The sequence below is a fragment of the Carettochelys insculpta genome, chromosome 18 (genome assembly GCF_033958435.1).
Source record: "Carettochelys insculpta isolate YL-2023 chromosome 18, ASM3395843v1, whole genome shotgun sequence".
NCBI classification, from domain to species: domain Eukaryota; kingdom Metazoa; phylum Chordata; order Testudines; family Carettochelyidae; genus Carettochelys; species Carettochelys insculpta.
Window position 1 is genome coordinate 29,173,279 of NC_134154.1, and position 18,634 is coordinate 29,191,912.

General features: G+C 43.0%; 1 protein-coding gene across 3 annotated transcripts in view; it reads left to right on the top strand.

Annotated features, from left to right (window-relative positions):
- The window catches only part of MYO1H (myosin IH), a 42,796-nt gene extending 24,243 nt beyond the window's left edge, over window positions 1-18,553 (top strand). For 2 of the 3 annotated variants that reach the window (XM_075012984.1, XM_075012986.1), the window contains 18 exons: window positions 1,626-1,720; window positions 3,547-3,593; window positions 3,831-3,911; window positions 4,380-4,485; window positions 5,083-5,200; window positions 5,688-5,801; window positions 5,924-6,000; window positions 7,356-7,424; window positions 7,783-7,867; window positions 8,689-8,848; window positions 9,939-10,022; window positions 10,531-10,624; window positions 11,438-11,493; window positions 12,558-12,693; window positions 14,741-14,808; window positions 15,144-15,241; window positions 16,336-16,435; window positions 17,195-18,553. In XM_075012984.1, the coding sequence (XP_074869085.1) occupies window positions 1,626-1,720; window positions 3,547-3,593; window positions 3,831-3,911; window positions 4,380-4,485; window positions 5,083-5,200; window positions 5,688-5,801; window positions 5,924-6,000; window positions 7,356-7,424; window positions 7,783-7,867; window positions 8,689-8,848; window positions 9,939-10,022; window positions 10,531-10,624; window positions 11,438-11,493; window positions 12,558-12,693; window positions 14,741-14,808; window positions 15,144-15,241; window positions 16,336-16,435; window positions 17,195-17,218 (1,612 nt within the window). In that variant the 3' untranslated portion in view covers window positions 17,219-18,553. The remainder of the gene's footprint in view (window positions 1-1,625; window positions 1,721-3,546; window positions 3,594-3,830; window positions 3,912-4,379; window positions 4,486-5,082; window positions 5,201-5,687; window positions 5,802-5,923; window positions 6,001-7,355; window positions 7,425-7,782; window positions 7,868-8,688; window positions 8,849-9,938; window positions 10,023-10,530; window positions 10,625-11,437; window positions 11,494-12,557; window positions 12,694-14,740; window positions 14,809-15,143; window positions 15,242-16,335; window positions 16,436-17,194) is intronic. The other variant, XM_075012985.1, reaches the window with a different exon arrangement.
- Window positions 18,554-18,634: the final 81 nt, after the last annotated feature.

Sequence of the window (18,634 nt, forward strand, 5' to 3'; positions counted from 1 at the left end):
CCTGTGTTCTCTGTATCAATAGCTTGCCAATATTGAGCTCAGTTTTTCCTCCTCCTCTGTGCGTATTTTACATCAAAATTAGGGGCCAATCCTGTGACATGACAAATGACTTCAGCCTGCATTGAAATCAGTGAGAGTTGAAGGTACTTAGCGCTAGGCAGAACTGAATCCAGGAGATGAACCCAATCTACAAAGCTTGGATTTGGAACCGGAGGCCGACTTCTCCAATGAGCAAATTTCCATAAGATGTGAGAGAACCACAAGTGAAAATGTCCCAACTAGATTCTTCCCAATATATGTAATTCTAGAAATATTTCTATTTGGAGCATCTAGTGGCTCCTTTGTACAAATGTGGGGCTACATCTACACTAGTGATCTGTCGACAGAAGTTACTGTCGGAAGAGATCTTCCAGCAAAATTTCTGTTGACAGAGCACGTCCACCCACACACACAAGCGGATGGAAAGAGCAATCCACTCTGACAGAGCAGCCAGACTGCTGGGCCATGCGCTCGACAGAATGGCTAGCTGGAAGCTCAGCAAACAGAGCTGCTCAGTGAACTGGAGGGAAGTCCTGTCTGTCAGAGGGCCACTCCCCCTCACCCCAGGAGTATCTGCATGGCTTTTTTTGTTGGCAGAAACAGTCAACAGAAGTGTCATTACGGAGAGGCAGAATGCTGCAGGGAGAAATGCCAAGTTTTGTTGACAAAACTCATTTTGCATGTAGCTGTTCAGAGCTTTGTTGACAAATCTCTGTAGTGTAGACGTAGGGACCCTGTCTTCACAAAGGCTACCTTTTTTTTTTTTTTTTTAAAAGAAGGCTAACTAAAAACCAATGCGTAGCCAGTGGTTTACAGAATCAAGCTTCTGAAATGCTATTTCTAGTTGTGAGAAACTCAGGATAATTCCTTGTGGAGAATCAGTAACTACTCTGCCTGCTACTTCTGTTTTCCTTAATAGCCTACTCTTTCAGACAAAGATCTTTGAAGATAATTGCTAGAAATACTCCATTTAAAAACCCAAAACAATGCATTTTGTAGGGGAACATAAGTCACAAATGGAATTTTGCCATTATTAAATAATACAGTAGATCCCAGAAATACTAAACTTCTAAAGCTTGTGGCAGCCTTTTTCCACTAGGTATTTGCTATTCATGAAACACCTTTGACTGTGTTTTTTGCCTGTTTGTGGTCAAATTTTGGGTGGTCTTGTCAAACTATGAGAAAAAGCAAAAGCCAGTTGTCATCCTTATTCTGGCCACAAAGACAAAGATGATAATGCCTAAACATTTAAGTGCCTTCTGCAAGATATAAAGCATATCCTGAATGAATGGCCTCTTCTAACTAGCACATGGCAGGCTGCATGAGATTACTGGAGCTCTCATAGCCATATATATGAGCCATTTCTGTTAAAATAGTCTGCAACATCTCTCCAAAAAGGAACTTCTACAAGGAAAGCCTGTATGGGCCCTAACTCTACAATCAGATTCATGAGATATGTATATGAACCTAACTTATCAGTTCCTGGTTTTGCAATTAACTGTTGGTAGTATGGTTGATTCCACCATTCCCATGAGCTGAAGAAACTATCTGGCTTCTTGCTTTTCTTGGTGGTTTATTTCTTGTAGCCGCAAGCTTGCAGACCAAAAAACACGAAAATCAATCGACTGGGTGGATTTCCGACTGCTTCACTATGCAGGGGAGGTCACTTACTGTGTCGTAGGTGAGTGTGGGCCAGGTGACAAGCCTGCAGTCCTGAAGGATGAATATTCGAACCGTTCTTGCTGGGATGTGTGCTTTAACTTGACATTTTGAGGAGTATAGGGACTTAGAAGTTGCCCCGGCACTCCAAAGTACCAGCGGGTGAGGCGTAGCTAGATGTGATCCGGCACTTCATAACACTTCGAAGTTGCTGCGGGGCTGAAATTTGCATAATGAAGTGCTGCATATGCAGCACAGCACTTCATTAATAAACTCCCAACACCCTACTTACCATCCTCCCTTCAAAGTCGGGAGGTAGTGTAGATAAGCCCTGTGAGTAATTTCACTTTCACACATGGGTAATTTCACTCAACAGTAAGACAAGACTACTCATGCACATAAAGCTATCTGCCTACATGTTCATAAAATTTGACTGCTAGTTGCTAATAGGAAATTGTTGGGTAAATGGTCTGGACCAGATTCTTGGCTGATGTAAGTGACGCAGCTCTGAAAACAATGGAGTCACGACGATCTGATTAGCTGAGACTCTGTCCTGTCTTCTGGCTCAAATGCAAGGTATGAGTACAGCCAGACTAGAGTTCTAATCACAAAGTTTCCATCACTAAGTTGTTTTAAGACAACTGCATCTTATAAACAACACAATACACACAGCTTTTACTGGCTGCAGTATGCACTCAGGGTCTGTGTAACTTGAGCATGACACTTGTCCTCCTATAGCATCTTGCATCACTGAGGACTGCAGTGGCACTCCCATTTGTTGGTTTCCATATGCAGTGAGTGTTAGCATCCATGAATCACATACCTGGTCTAAAGACCGGTTCCTAAGACTGCTGGTTCTCTTTTAGCTCCTGGTTATTGTGAGCAGTGCGTCTTTTGCAAACAAGGGTCATATTAAAAAAAAACAAAAACACTTTATTTCAGATATACTTGTGGTGCACAGCTGCAGAAGAGTTGCAGACAAAGATTATATCTGATCAATTAACTAAGCAAACAAGCTGTCATGTGGCACTTTAAAGACTAACAAAATAATTTAGCAGGTGATGAGCTTCCTTGGGGCAGACCCACTTCGTCAGATCTGGAGTTAATGCTCCATAGTGGAGATATGAACTCAGAACGGGACAGAGCATGCTGTCTCCAAATCTGAAGAAGTGGGTCTGCCCCAGGAAAGCTCATCACCTGAAAAATTATGTTGTTAGTCTTTAAAGTGCTACACAGCGGCTTGTTTGTTTTGTTAGAATACAGACTGACATGGCTACCTCCCTGCTACTATCTGATCAAATTGCCAGTTAATTTGACTGGTCTCCTTGACAATGCCTAATGGAAATGGATCTGTCCTTGCAAGATGGAGACTTCTGTGCACAAGGCTGATTTGGGTAGTGATCCTTTGGTTTTAGAGCATCGGGAGGATGACTGTTCTGTTTTGCAACAACTTTTGAGGTTTCTAAATATTTTACTCTGCACTGAAATGAAACTAAAACCTTTTGAACTGACGTGTGCCAAAATGTCTGCATTGGCTCCTTACCTGTGCCTCGTTACTTCCAGTCAGTGTGGGGACAGTCCACCACCCACTCCAGAGTGGTGCAGCCGGAGAACAGCAGGAGCTTTCCTAGCTTGTGCTGTTCTCAGGCTGCAACTCTCCAGGGGTGGGTAGGAGACTGATCTTTTGGAGGGAGCTGACTAGAACTCTTGCACAAGTATTCTGCTATAGCTGGGGAGCTGGATTCTTGTTATGAAAGCCAGATGATGTCATTTTAGCAAAAGCACTTCCTAATTCTCCTTCAGTTTTCTTCAGAACAGTGTTTGCTGTTTTTTAAAACTTTTTTTCAGGGTTTCTAGAGAAGAATAATGATCTTCTGTACAGAAACTTAAAAGAGGTAAGATGCAACTGAATCACCTAAATAAGCTTTTCCGAGGGATGTTTTTGGTGACTGATCTTTAGTTTGGCTAAGTGCCTGAATAGCTGCTACGCAGTTACGAGCATTTCAATGGCCATGACAGGCTTTATGCTGCTCTGGAAAACTCTTACCCAGACAGTCCCATGGGCCCAATTCTGCAGCAGCCCATGGGAGTAGGACATCTGCTTGACCGACCTTTCTGCTCCTCTGTTTCAGGTACTGTGCAAGTCTAAAAATGGCATAATTACAGAATGTTTTCTTCCGTCTGAGCTAGACAACAGGAGACGGCCTGAGACTGTGAGTTTCTTCCTTTTTGTAGAAGCCTGGATGGAGTAGCAAACTAACTTTCAAAATAGCTTGGATTCCAGAGGCCTAACTCCTCTTCCTGAGCTTATTTGGGATGTCAATAGAATTCCTCAATAGTCTAACACTGATCCTGGCAGTCTTGAAACTGGGAGGGGAAAAAAAGAACTGCTACTTAGATCTCAGCCAGGGGTCTGAGCATCTCTGCTAGGGTACTCATGATTTATTCAGACCAGAAACCATGCTAGATTAAATAAAGATAGCTCCACTCGGAAGGGTTGATTGATGTGTGGTTGCTAGGAAGATCTTGAGTGGTCGATGTTCGAATTCTTCAGTGAGCTGGGAAAGCATGTGTTTTAATTCTGCATGCAAATCAAGGATTGGAGCAGGGCTTTACTGTTGACTTCAGTAATTGCATTGTCTTAGCCGTGTCATTAACAGAGGTCTTTGATGTTGGTGCAGGTTGCAACCCAGTTCAAAACCAGCTTGGCTAGTCTAATAGAAATCCTGATGTCCAAGGAGCCTTCTTACATCCGGTGTATTAAACCCAACGATGGCAAAGAGCCTGGTAAGGGATGATTTCATTACCCTGATAGTAGTGGGGCAAAGAGGCAGATCCTGCGCTGTGATGTAAGTCCTTAAGCCCTCCCGCAAAGTCCAACGCTTGAGTGTTGCCAGAGGCAGTGAGGGAGCAAGCTCAAGGAGCACCCCTGGAACTTTTCACAATGAAAGTCGAGACTTTAATGAATGTGGGGCCCTTTTATTCTGGCTGCTGAACTGTGGTGCCACTTACATGCTAGTCAGACTACACGTACTTCATGTATCAGCTGCTACTTAGTCTGTGTTTTGCCGTCATCTTCTAGACAGCCCTTAGAATCCACTGGGGCTTGCTGAGTGGGCTATCTGTTAGCTGCCCCAGTGCAGCCAGCCATTTCATAGGTTAATCTTCAAACCTGGGTCAAGTACTCCAATGTGCCACAAGAATCTTCTTCCCTGGGGACGGAGAAAGCAGGAGAACGTTTTAAGCCTCTTACTGGCAAATCCTCCCCCTCAACTCTGCACCTCTCAAAATTGACCTGTCCTGATGTATGGAATAGGGAGGGTGTTATACCATTGCCAGAAATTACAAATTATTCCTGCTCACTTTGCAATCCACTCACTACAGACAAGTTTGATGACGTCCTGGTAAGACACCAGGTGAAGTACTTGGGGCTGATGGAGCACTTGCGGGTGAGGCGAGCTGGCTTTGCATACCGGCGAAAGTATGAACTCTTCTTGCAAAGGTAAACATAGTTCACTGGAAGTATAGCTACTCCCTAGCATGTGCAGGCTCAGTGAGGTCAGGTTTCTTACAGTACGAAAGGATCCTTCTGCCTTGGAGTTGAATGTCAGGTCAAAGGTTGGCTCTCCGGTGTGTAGGGATGCACAGGTGTCAGCTGATTACTGGTCACTGGGGTTGTCTGCTCATTTTCTGAATGTAAGAGCTCTGACTGCTATGCTCATGCCTCAGAATTAGGCTACTTTTGGGAGCCTCAGTATGGATTTAGGTGATGAAGTCTTAAAATGTTAGCTCGGTGTTTTGGATTTACAGAATTTAAGACTGTATCTGTGCAAGAAAGAAGCTGATTTAATTGCTGCTGTTTTGCTGAACACATCTAATCCCAATCTCCTGTACATGTGCATCCTCCAAGATGCATATAGTGGCCTCTTTGCTCTTTGTTTCAAACTTAGTCTTGTCTTGCGGATGTGCTGTATCACTGATCTTTGTAGGTACAAATCCCTGTGTCCAGCTACTTGGCCTCATTGGCATGGACCAGCTGCTGAGGGAGTGGAGAGACTCATAAAGCACATTGGATACAAGCCTGAAGACTATAAACTAGGAAGGTAAAGGCCTTTTTCTCTTGTCACTGGATGTTACACCAAGCATACAGATAATCCAGTCATGTTACTGCTCCTTTTCAAGTTGTTATGGTGGCTGTTGATTGATGGGCTGTGTTCTCTCTTAGAACGAAAATATTCATTCGTTTCCCGAGGACTTTATTTGCCACGGAAGATGCATTTGAACACAGCAAACACCTGCTAGGTACAGCTCTGATTGCCTTTTTATCATACAAAGCCTAATAACCCTTTTCCACCTCAATACTTCCAAGAAAAATAAGCCTGTCCTCTTACAAGCATTCTTCAGTCATTTGTGGGAGAATAATAGATGCCAGAAACACATCCCTGGAGACAATTAATAGGCTTCCAGGAGATGTAAATTACAGGAACTGGGTAAAGATTTCAGGTCTGACAGACTTGGGGAAGTTTGAGGTTTTAGTATTTGCAAGCTTTGCCTCTGTCCATTTACCAAGATTGCACATACAACACTGAGTTTGCACATACAAATAGCTAGTTAGGGACCTCTTTAGCTTCTGTGGATGCCCGTACTACAGCTGTGACTAGCAGGTGGGTTAACATTTATAAATGTACATGCTAAAATGCAAGTGCTGCGAAATCTTTGCTGATTAAACATGGTTTCCTATTTCTAGAAAGTGTCCCAAAAGGGAGATTGGTTATGATTAGTATAGTGGTCTCATGCGCATATGAACTAGACCCAGTCTAATATCATTTGAATGGAATTTTCACCCAGGAAGATCTTAATTGCATAATGGGAATTGCTTTGCCAGCACTGAAATGCAACAGTTCAGGAACACAGTAATTCTTTGCTACCTACAAGAACCAGTCAGTTAAAGGCAGCTGCTTATGCACTGCAATGGCATAGAAATGCAGTGGCTTATCACAGAGCATTGAGCTGGGCCAAACATGAGCAGACCATAGCTCAGAATAACCAGATATTGGTGCATCGGTTATCTGAAGCTGTAGTCCAAGATGCGAGGTGAGACTTCCAGTCTGCAGGGCCCTGTAGAATTGAAGAGATGGCCAAAGGGGACTAGAAATCAGTTACACAATTCATGTTACACATGTTCTGTAACATCAGCCCTGGGGAATTCACTCAGAGTTCCAGTGGGTGCTTCACCCCATCTTGTGGAGTTGTCGTCCCCCATGGGGATGCTGAGGAGATATCCTGCTGTGCCCAGCACTGTCTGCATGAGGGCAAGAAATAGCTCCCCTTCTAAACAGAGAACCCCTGCCCCCCACAGGGGGAACTTTCTTGTTCCTGCCTGAGACATTTCAAACTAGCCACTGTTGCAGACAGGTAAATGTTCTTCCAATATGGCTGTTCTTGGGTTCCTCTTTTTGCTAATGACATTGTACCTCGTTGCAGGGCCTGCATGCCTTCATTGTTCATGGACAAACTTTCCCTTCCCCCACTTAGAGCTGACCCTATCACAGAATACTGTGAGGCTGATTGGATTAGATGTCATTTCCTTGTTCAGTTGGAAGGGCAACTCTCAAATTGCTGTGATTCAATAGTACCAAGAAATGTTTTATTTTCAGTAACAAGAATACAGGCCAGATACAAAGGCTGCTTAGGGAAGCGAGAATACAAGAAACAGAGGGAAGCTGGTAAGTTTGATCATTCCTCAGTATTGAGTTTTCCAGCATGAGCTTGTAATTCTCTAGGGTATTGCTTCCCTGCCAGCAGTTGCGCCTGCACTATACCCACCCTAGCTAGGCATGAGAGATGTGTCTTTAACTGCCAACGAACCATGGTGACAGCAGCATTAGAGAGTCCGCCAGATTCTTTGTTATTCCACTAGCTGCTGTGACCCTATTTGTGTGTGTGTGTGTGCGCGCGCACCCATGCCCCCTGCTGAGGAAACTCTTCCTCACATCCAGCACAGGGGAGGAATTGTGGGATTCTACATCAAAAGGACTATAAATATTTCTAAGTGTAACCTGTCAACTTGGCTGACTCTCGCAGCTATTAAGCTTGAGGCCTGCTGGAGAGGGGCGCTGGCACGCAAAGAGGCCAAGAAAAGAATGTGGGCTGTTGATACCATCAAAAGGTTAGTACCACCTGGGAAGGTGTCTCTCTCTCTCTCTCTCTCTGTGTGTGTGTGTGTGTGTGTGTGTGTGTGTGTGTGTGTGTGTGTGTGTGTGTGTGTGTGTGTGTGTGTGTGTGTGTGTGTGTGTGTGTGTGTGTGTGTGTGTGTGTGTGTGTGTGGGGTACATGGGGATGGGATGATCCTAAAGTGGTGTCAACAAATGTGCTAAATCTACTCTTGTTCAGCCTGTAGGCAGAACACCTACTTCATGTCTGTTTTTCATCGCTGTTCATTACCCCTTTGCAAATGTTGCTCTTATAGTGACCATCTTCAAATAGCTATTTCTGGCTTTACCAGAAATCTCAGGCCCCTTCTCATGATCTTTCTGGTCCACTTTCACAGGCCAAATATGTTCTTGTATTGTGCTGTTCTTGTATTGTGCGTGAGTGGCTAGGCTTCAAAGGTGATCCTCAAACTAAATCTTTAGAAGTTGCCCAGTCTCCTGCCTTCCAACCTGACTCTTGCTTGACTTTTTTTTTTTTTTTTAAATAATACTTTGGAAACTGAGATCTGAAGGTTATATAACAGATCTTCTCTTGAACTTACAAGAACAATTTATTGGCGCATTAAAAATTCATGCCTTCCATAAAATGGAGTACAGGTTTTGAGTGGAAGTGTCTTTGTTGGGCATATTGTAAATTTGAAGATTTCCGTTAAGGAGATGGGCTGCAGTGCTTTCTCTGACATTGTGTATTCAGCAGTTGTTGGCATGAATTTTCTGCTCCCATTATGTTTGGAATGCCATTTGTCCACAAGAGTTCTGATTGGGATGTTTCCTGTAGGTTTATAAAAGGCTTCATTAATCGAAAAAATCCCCTTTGCTCTGAAAACGATGAGTTCATAAGGTTTGTGCAGTGCACCTATCTCACGAAGCTCAGAGACCATGTTCCAAAAAATGTCTTGGACAAGAATTGGCTCAAGCCTCCTGCTATTTTGGAAGAGGTGAGCACAGGGTTTGTTACATAGTGATACCGTATGAAAGGACTGCTCATATGTGCAGCCTTCCCTTGTATCAGAGTGAAATGGTTCCCTCTAACTCTGCTCAGCCTGCAGCAAACAATGCTCAAGTGTGCTGAGAGGAGCTGCTTGCTTCATTTCCAATGCTACTGCCATTTTCAACAGTTTTATTGTTGAAAATTGTTCACATTGCAAATGCACTCAATAACTGATCTCAGTTTAATTGCTTAGGGTGTCTGAAGAAGTGGGTTTGTCCCCCAAAAGCTCACTTAATACATTTTGTTAGTCTTTAAAGTGCTACTTTACTGCTTTTTTGTTTCAAAAATAAGGGTGTTTGCTCATCCTTCTCCTGATATTAATACTAAGCAGTACTCAGCAATGCCTGATTTCATTCAGAGATGAAAAAATGAGGGGCATCCCTTGAAATAGGGGACTGTTGACAGCCCTATGTTGCATTAGAAGAACAAATGCCATATTTTAAACCTGCAGCACGAGTAGTTTGTGTGTCCTCTTGGATCTGTGGCGTGCATTGTATTCCGCAGTGGGGCTTGGCAGGGTGAGAGAGCTTGGTGTAAGAACTGGATGAACTGTTCAGCCCATTCCCAAGAGGATACTAAATGTAAAACCTTTCACATTTCTATTGCCTTTCTAATCCTTGGTGTGGGGCTGTCAGAATAAACCCAATTCTTGAACTACCTGGCTGAAAGTCTAAACTGTCATTCTAGAGAAACAGCTTCTGTTTTTATATATATGAAATTTCCATTTCCTGGATAAACATCTTGGATCACTTCAGCATCAGCAGTAATACTCTGCAGTCATCTGGCGTTTTGCCTCTTAAAAGCGCTGCACAGATGTGAACCATCTCTCTTTAGAGTAAACCCATTTTACAGCAAGGGTGGCAGGGACCTGGGTGACAGGTTGACTTGTTCCAAAGTCATACTTGGAACTGGTATTGGAAATGAGACTAAACTTCATAAATGCAAGTTCAGCCCGTGCTGCCTCTCTCGCTCCAAACCAGCTATATCTGGACGCTTGGTGCATGTTTACATTGAAAATACATTGTTGTTTGCTGCAGACCTCCGAGATGCTTAAGAAAATCTGCATGAGGAACCTAGTGCGAAAATATTGTCAAGGGACTACAGCTGAGAGAACTGCCCAGGTAATAAATGGAGTGTGCGTGCTCGTGAACGGATGTGGTGGAGGATAGTTCATCAGAGAACAGTCCTCCTCTTTAGTGAGTGGAACAAAGGCAAACCAATAAAAAGGCAGTTTAACTCTACATTTTATTCTAGCCAAGTCAATGATTCCTTCACTCCTTTACAGTAGGAAAATAGATATTCATGCTTTTATTTGTAGTTGATAGTCCTGAGCTTCAGTTGCGTGGGATTTTGAAATGCACAGTACAGTTCTTTCCCATAGCCTGAGCTGAGACGTGTACTATATGAACGGGACTATTTCCTGTTGCTTTTCAGATCAGCAGTGAAAGAAGCTGTCAGGTTGGTTCTCTACTAAATCTTTACCATAGTCGCGCAGGATTAAACTAAACATGGTGGGAGAAATGCAGCTTTATGTCTAATGCACAAATTGCAGGAACTGTGCTCTGAGTGATGACTGATCTAGCTAGTGGGAAATGCTCTACAGGAAATAAGATTCTTTTTCTTAAACAGTTGCAGCAAAAAGCAGTAGCAAGTGCCATTTTCAGAGGGAAGAAAGATGGCTACCTGCAGAGTATAAGCCAGCCCTTTGCAGACACCAGGCAAAGTAAGTGTAACAACAAAATTCACTGTGCTCCTTCCTCAGAGTCCCATTTAATATGTTAGGTAACAGATCCTGAGGTCTGAGGAAGTTTTGCCCAAGTGAGGAGTATTCCATTAAATCCTGTAGAGGTGATCTTTCAAATACTCAGACATAGAGGCATCTGCCTACAGAAGTTCTGTCAGAAGAGATGTTCTGACAAAACTGCTGTCAACAGACCATGTCTACACATAAAAGTGGATCAATCTTTTGAGCCACTCTACTACAAAATGCACCCCCCAACCCCCTGCCGGAGCATCTACATGGTTTTTTGTAGACAGTTTCTGTTGGCAAAACACATTTTGTGTGCAGATGCTCTACAAAACTCTCTAGTGTAGACATAGCCAGGGTGTTCATGCCCTAGTGGGAGATGTGCTTAATAATGGGATGTTGTCTGAGAAGGAGCCTCAATTAGATCTCTCTGGAGAAAAAAAGATGGGGGAGTCACATCCAACCTAAAGGTGAATCTCCTATGAGACTTGCATGGCAAGGGTCAGATGGATTAGTAATTTACTGAGCAAGGAAACCTTATTAACTTCGTAGGACGAGTATTTGCCTGGAACAGTCTTAGGAGTCCCATTGAGAGGTCATAAAATCAAGGAAGGTTCAGAGTTACAATGTGAATGAAGCATACTGACATTTAAACAGCAAATGCAGAGGCTGAATCGATTCGGAGGGACTTGGTAATACAACATATGCCTCAGCACTGTGCAGTATCGGAGAGGTAGCCGTATTAGTCTGTAGCTTCACTGTGCAGTATGTTTCTGGTTCCCTCCTTAGATGAGAGAGACATAAACCCCAAAGTGCTGCAACTAATTCGTGGCGAGAAGGTCAAGGTAAGGAGAAATCTGTGACCGAAAAACATATCAGCCCCATCTTACTGTCTTCACCCCCCACCCCCCTTAACCACGTCACTGCCAAAACTTTTAAAGGTGTGGAGGTCAACCTTGTGATCTTCAAGAGTGTCGCATCCTGTTCCAGGCCCACCGACAGGGGAGGTCAAAGGGGGCAGTTGCCCCAGGGTTTGGCATTTGGCCACAGTGGCAGCTGGAGCACTGGTTCCCTTTGAAGTGCTGCAACAGTGTTGCTCCCTCTGCGGTCAGCTGGTGCGGGAGGGCACCGCACTGTGGTGCTGAGGTCTGACTGGTTTTGGCCTGTTCCCCGCCCCCTCTCGCTCCGGGGCCTGCGGAAGCTGTTGGTGTCACTGTCCTGGTCTGAAGAACAGGACATGCTATCAAATAACCAGTGTAGCTAAATATTTTCACGCTGGCTAGAGACACCTCAGTGTTGTGTGAGTTTAACTTTAAGCCCAGCCTTGGGATGCTTTTCTGTAGGTATATACCTAGGAAGCTGAGGACATGTGACATTGCTTATAATGTGTAAGCACCTTTTAAGTCTCCAGGGGCGGGGAAGGGAGTTCACTGATTATCATATATTGGGAGTTCTTACAGAGCGTGACCTAAAATAGTAACGTCACCCTCAGTCTCTGATTCTGTTGTGAGAATCTTGTAGATTGAGTCATGCAAGCAGCACTGAATTCCTTTTCTAGGGTGCCCAAATTATATAAACCCAAGCACTTAATGCCCTATACTTGTTGCCTCTTCCAGTACACAATTAATAGTTAAACTGCAGATGCATATGGTGCACTTCCCATTGTTATCCCAGAGCTGGAGAGCTGCACAAAAGGTAGACAAAAATCTTTCCCAGATCTTGTGATCTGCCTCCACTGATTGCTAACCCTCCTCTGCCACAATTTCAGAAATTAAACAAACTCCATTTATTTCAAGATTATTTTAAACCCGGCAAGGAAATAACCCCCTAAATGTTGCCCATTTCCTGAGTTGTCTCCAATCAGAACCTAACCTCAGTGGAAGCTGCTAACATTCATGTGTTGTTTCAGTATGTAACCCCAGTGGTAAAATACGACAGGAATGGATTTAAAGCACGAGAACGGCAACTTGTTCTGACCCAGTCAGCAGCTTATGTGGTGGAAATGGCCAAGATCAAACAGAAAATCGACTATGCAACTCTCAAAGGTAAGAGTGTGAGTGCTGGCTCTTCCCTTGGAGAGGTGGCTGCAGTCTTGCAAAGGGACAGAATGTGAAGAGGGAGTTTACCGCCTTGCTGAGTCCTCCTTACAATCTTTTCAACTCCCTCACCGGCTATTTAGCTTAGCGATTAAATTCTTGGTGTTTTTTAAAAAAGATGCTCTCAAAGTTATTGCTTCCTGCTGACTCCCTGAAGGGTGACCACAGTTTATCAGCTATTTGCAGCATGGCCGCATGTGACCATGAGCCTGATTATCAAAAACAAGATACATTTCTAAACAGCCCTACTCTGCAGCTCTTTTTTTACTTTTAAAGTCTTACTGTTGTTTAAGGGAGGGGTGGTCCACCAAAACAGCAAGTTGAGCTTTTTTTACCAAATTTGAAAAAACTCAATACTTCAGGAGCCACGCTGCATGTGAATACAAGATAGTCCTTAATAAATATCAAACCAGACTTTTTGTAACCCCTATTTTCAGAACCATGCACACACAATGATTTGTTATAGTAACAGACAGATGGCTGTGCTAGTCTATATACTATCAAAACAAAAAAGTAGTCCAGTAGCACTTTAAAGACTAACAAAATAATTTATTAGGTGATGAGCTTTCGTGGGACAGACCCACTTCTTCAGATCATAGCCATACCAGAACAGACTCAATATTTAAGGCACAGAGAACCAAAAATAGTAATCAAGGTTGACACATCAGAAAAATATCATCAAGGTGAGCAAATCAGAGAGCAGAGGGGCAGAAGGGGTGGGATGTGGGAGGGTCAATGATTTGTAATGTGATACATGTTTAATGCATACCTTTCATAAACTTTTTACATATTCTAGTTCCTCAAACTTTACATGCATTTGTATCTTCTTGATTTTCACTTCTGAACCTATTTAAGCCAATTTTACTTCACGTTTAACTTCAGTTTTCTTTCTTAAAAATGCGTGTTGCCCTTCACAGCAAGAATGCTGCAAGTTTCTTTTTCCTTTTCCAAATCAAGACTTTGTTAGCAACATGATCAAAATACCAATATAGCATCATATCACACGATGCACTGCACATATTAAAGGGGACATTATCCAGCATTTCGAGATTGCATATTGTTTGCTATTTAAATGAGTTGTTCATTGCTGGGGTTTTAGATGTTTACAGTTTTTATCAAATAATTGGGAGGGTTGTTTTTACTTTGCAATGATATCGTTGGGAGCCACAAAGATGTCTTTTAAAGAGCTGTATGTGGCTCTGGAGCCGCAGGTTGCAGACCCCTGGTCTGAGGAGCTCAGTTCTGGGCAAAATTACGTTTTCGAGTTGGGGAAGCTGCTAATCGTTTGAGAACATCCTTACTTCACTACTGTAAATGACCAGCATATCTTGCAAAGGAATCTTATTAAATTACTTCAGAAACCAGATCTCTTCTGGGTTACAAATGCCAGTTCATTCTATTGATAGAATCTGTGCAATTTATAAAACCACTACTCTCTGTAGTAGGTAGCAGTTTGTATTCTGTATATGTGCTGCATGAATATGTATTTAAGGGTGGGGAACTAATCTCATAAATAACAGCAAACAGTACCTAAGGGAAAAGGGGATTAGATTTCTAGATTCTGCTGAGGAAACAGAATTTCCAAACATGCCACTATAGTACAGTTTATGCACCAGTTCATGAAACTGGCAAAATTTGGAAAGAGGTGGCTGCACATTCAAAATGTGTGCCCCGGTCTGGCAAGAGGGGAGACTTTGGAGGGCGGGGTAACAAAGAATAATTTCAAAATTATTTCAATATTTTAGGAATTAAGAGGGGGGAAATAAAGCAGTGTAAGAATAATGCTACTCAGGAATTGGCACTGATGCTATTAGAGCAGAGACTTCTGGGAGCTGGTAAAGAGAGCAGATTTTCATACTGGAAATGGAACATATTCAATGTACTATCCTTACTGTTCTCCAAACGAGCCACAGCTTGAGAGAACTGATACTGTAACCTTCACCCAGGATGATTATTGAACATGGCTCAGTTTCACTCTTTCTTGTGTTCCTTTAAGGTATTTCCACAAGCAACCTGAGTGATGGGATCTTAGTCATCCATGTTCCAGAGGACAACAAACAGAAGGTAAACTACTATAAAGCTCCTAGTGATTCAGGCAAATGTGGAACATCTTCAGGTGAAATAGCCATGTTACCATAAATACCAAGTGAACTAGAAGCAGCATTTTACAAACCTACTTATACAGGAACGCAGGTCTGAGAGGGGAAAAAACTACCTATAATTAGAAAATATATATTAGACATTTTTCTGATATCACTGACAGTATTTTCCTACCTTTGGAAATGTTTAGCTTAACTAAATGTTAAGCTAAATGTTTAGCTTAACTGGTCTGAGATGAAAAGCTATTCACTCTTGTGCTCAAGAATGCTGAATTGTATGGTCTCCATCCCTGCTTCTAGGGAGATGTGATCCTTCAGTGCAAGCACATCTTTGAGACAATCACAAAGCTCTGCATGTTGGCCAACAGGCAGAATGCTGTCCAAGTTGTTCAGGGAAGGTAAGCACTAGGGTTTTTTGTTGCCATTCATGCTACAGCTTGTAAAGGGATTCTGTGACAATGAATTCTACCAAAAATCTTTTGATCCAGCAATCCTCACCTATTTACTAATGCTGTGTGCCTACATCAAAGGGCCCCCTAATCTTATAAAAAATTAACCTGGTGTTTGGAGTAAGTGTTCAGGGAATTATTTCCCAAAACATTTCTCTAGCAGTAGCTGTTGTAATGACTTCTTTGCAAACTTATTTAATGTAGGTGAAGCATGTTGAACACACAACTGCACTACGTAACATACTAGTGTGAATGATATGGCTCTGCAGTAAATGTGTGTTACAGCAGCTCTGTGTGACTGGATATAATCAGCTTTCTGTTTTACTTACAAAACCGCTTAACTTTTTAAATGCAGTTTTTCAAACTACTTCCTGCCAGGCGAAGAAGTCTGAAATTATTTGCCTGTTGTAATCTTCTGCATGATACTCTGTTTGGTTTAACTAAATGTGCTGCAAAGGCTAGACATGCAGGAGCCTTACAGCTGCCAGCAGCTTAATGGCTGGGCTTTATTTAAAGCTAGAGATGCTGACCCATTAAATAGTTTGTCAGCCAGGTCACTCCAGAAAAATGCTACTCTCAACTCATCAGGCTCTGAAGAGAGGCAGCTTCTTTCAGATAACCTCTGAGTAACCCTAACAGCTCAGTCTGTATTCAGGCATTGTGGGCTTTCAAGAGATTGGGAGTGGGTATATAGATCTTAGACTGAAACCAATGGAATGCAAAAATTGCAATGGAGACTTGTTCCTGTTTTTTATCTTCTGACAGCTACTACATTTCAGTTGTAATAAAATCCAGCATTTATGCTGGTTCAGGCCATCCAAGTCAGGCATGCTACCCAATTCAGGATTTTTATTTTTTTCTTCCCTTTATTAGTGTGTTCCCATAATCAAACTGATGTTCTGGCTTGGTTGCACATGTGCAATTGTTCAGAGAATTTACCAAGTCTGTGATGAGTTTTGAACTTGAGATCTGAAGGGGAGCTTAGAGTAAAGCCTATTGTAAGGAAAGCACATAACAGGTGATATACATTTATCTACTTGCAGTCTTCAGTTTCACATCAGTTCTGGGAAGGAAGGGACGATAGCTTTTACAACTGGGCAGGAGCCTCAGATCTATAAAGCCAAAAATGGACACCTCACAGTGGTAAGAACTAGAATTCAAGTTCAATCTGACAGTGACTCTTGCATGATGTGAGCAGCCACAGTTCTGCTTGTTTGGGAAAACAAGACCTATCCCCACCCCACACCCCTTCCTCTCATTGTCTGCACCTTTATAACACTGGTCAGATGACTACTTTCCAGAGCACAGCCCTGCCTTTAAGGCACTACCAAGTCTCTTAGCAGAGAGGGGCAGATAAATCCTCTCTCTCACTGCTGGCTGCAGCAGGTAATAGGCACTTGCTTCTCCTCCTTGCTAGCATTTGGGTAGAGAAGAGCAGGAGGGCTAACAAGCCAGCACGAAGAACAGAACTCTGCCTCCACGAGCCCAAATGTTTCCTGGGCACTAGGTAGCAAATTACCACCACTGAATGGAGATCAGTGAAAGGTTGGAGTCTTTAGAAGCTGTTTCAAAAGCAACGATACCAGCATATTAAACAACATTAATTGCCGTCTTTCTGCTTTAAATTACATCCGTGTTGTTCCCTGATTAGAAATAAGCCTCGGCACTCATTGGATTGTTCAGTCATACCTAAAGCACCTGGCAGTATCATCTGGCTTGTCTTGCCCATCCCCAGAGGTACATGTAGCATAAGGGGTTTCCTGACTTGGCTGGTTACTGAAGTGCCACCTCCATTCTGACAATTGGCACTGCTGCATGGTAGTTCTCCTTCCACACAGCTCTCACCAACACCGGAATGTCTGCACTGGACTAAAATAACTAAACACTTTCCTCCTATAACAGGTGTCAGCCAGAATAAAGTCCTGATGCTCAACAGGAATTCCTGCTTCATTCGTAACAGAAAGGAACCTGCAGGCTGAGATCAGCACTGACATCTTCCACCTGAAAGCTTTCTGCTGCCATAAGACTGTTGTGGTTTGATGTCACCTGCATTGTTTCAGTTTTTGGGTTTTTAAAACTGAAGTTTAGATTTCACTGTAGCTAATTCTAGATTCCCATATGTTGCTGTAACAATCCAATTGATGTAGCTTCTAGTTACACAAATGCTAAATTTCATAAACCTGTTTAACCCAAATATCAGCTAACATGCAAAATAACTTGCTGGGTAAGTAGAGTTAAGACACAGCTATGATCTTAAGTAACCAAAGACTTTCAGAGCAAAACTAAGGTGGGGGAGGGTTCCCTTGGGTTAGGAATCAATGAGCAATTCATTGTACAAACCGGTTTAATGCACCAACTGCAGATAGGTAAATGGGGCAGTGTACTCTGGAACCACCTCTGGTCACATGAAGGCTATTAGCCTTCAAAGCCAGGATAGACAGATTTCCCTTACGGCCCCAGGGGACTAAAGGGGCAGAGAGAAAGTGTGCCCTGAACACACCAAGAACAAGGCTGACGCTATGCTCTTTGTGACTCAGTACTAGATGAGGTTGCTTGCTTTCTGGCCAGGTAGTGTTTATAGTGAATGGTATTGAGTCATTCTCCATGTTTGTTGCATATGGCTATACACAGTGCCCTGTATGAATACAAGGTAATGGAATTACTAATTATATGAAAATAAAAGATGGGGGGGGGAAACATTCACTGACTAATTTAAACTGAGCTGAAAGCGTAGAGAGGATTTTTTTCTGAACAAAGCACAGTCCCTTGACTTGCAGAGTCCTCAACTTTCTCCTTGTGCTGAGATTTAACTGCTGGGGAAGTGAATCCTTCTTGAGCAGTGGTTTTCAACCTATCATCCAGAGCCTCTCCAGGTGGCAGCAAACTGACTTCCAAAGGGGCCTATGCCTTCCTTTGGAAAATCTGCAGGGGGTCTTCAACTGGGAGAATGATTGCTGTGGTGCTTGGCTCTGAATAGTCAGGGCCACTTTTCTAGCCAAAGTATGAATGGCAGCTGGTGGGGGTGGGGTGAAATCTCCTCTCTATCTTCTCCAGGAGCTGCAGTGGTATTAAAGGGAATTTTTGAAAATTCAGTGGGCCGGCCTGCATGTTGAGGCAAAATACTGCTTCTCTTACTCCATCAAAGCGAGGATGCCAAGACGTGTTTGGGGTGGACTAGAGTCAGAGACTGCATATTTAAGGGCCTCTGAATCCTGCTGCTGCTGCAGTTTGAAGAGGGGAAGAGTTCTGGGAACTGGAGTAACCAGCTGTTCAACTACCAGCCTTATCAGAAGGTAACACTCTCAGCCCCTGGGAACACTAGAACATGATTTAGCTTCCTCT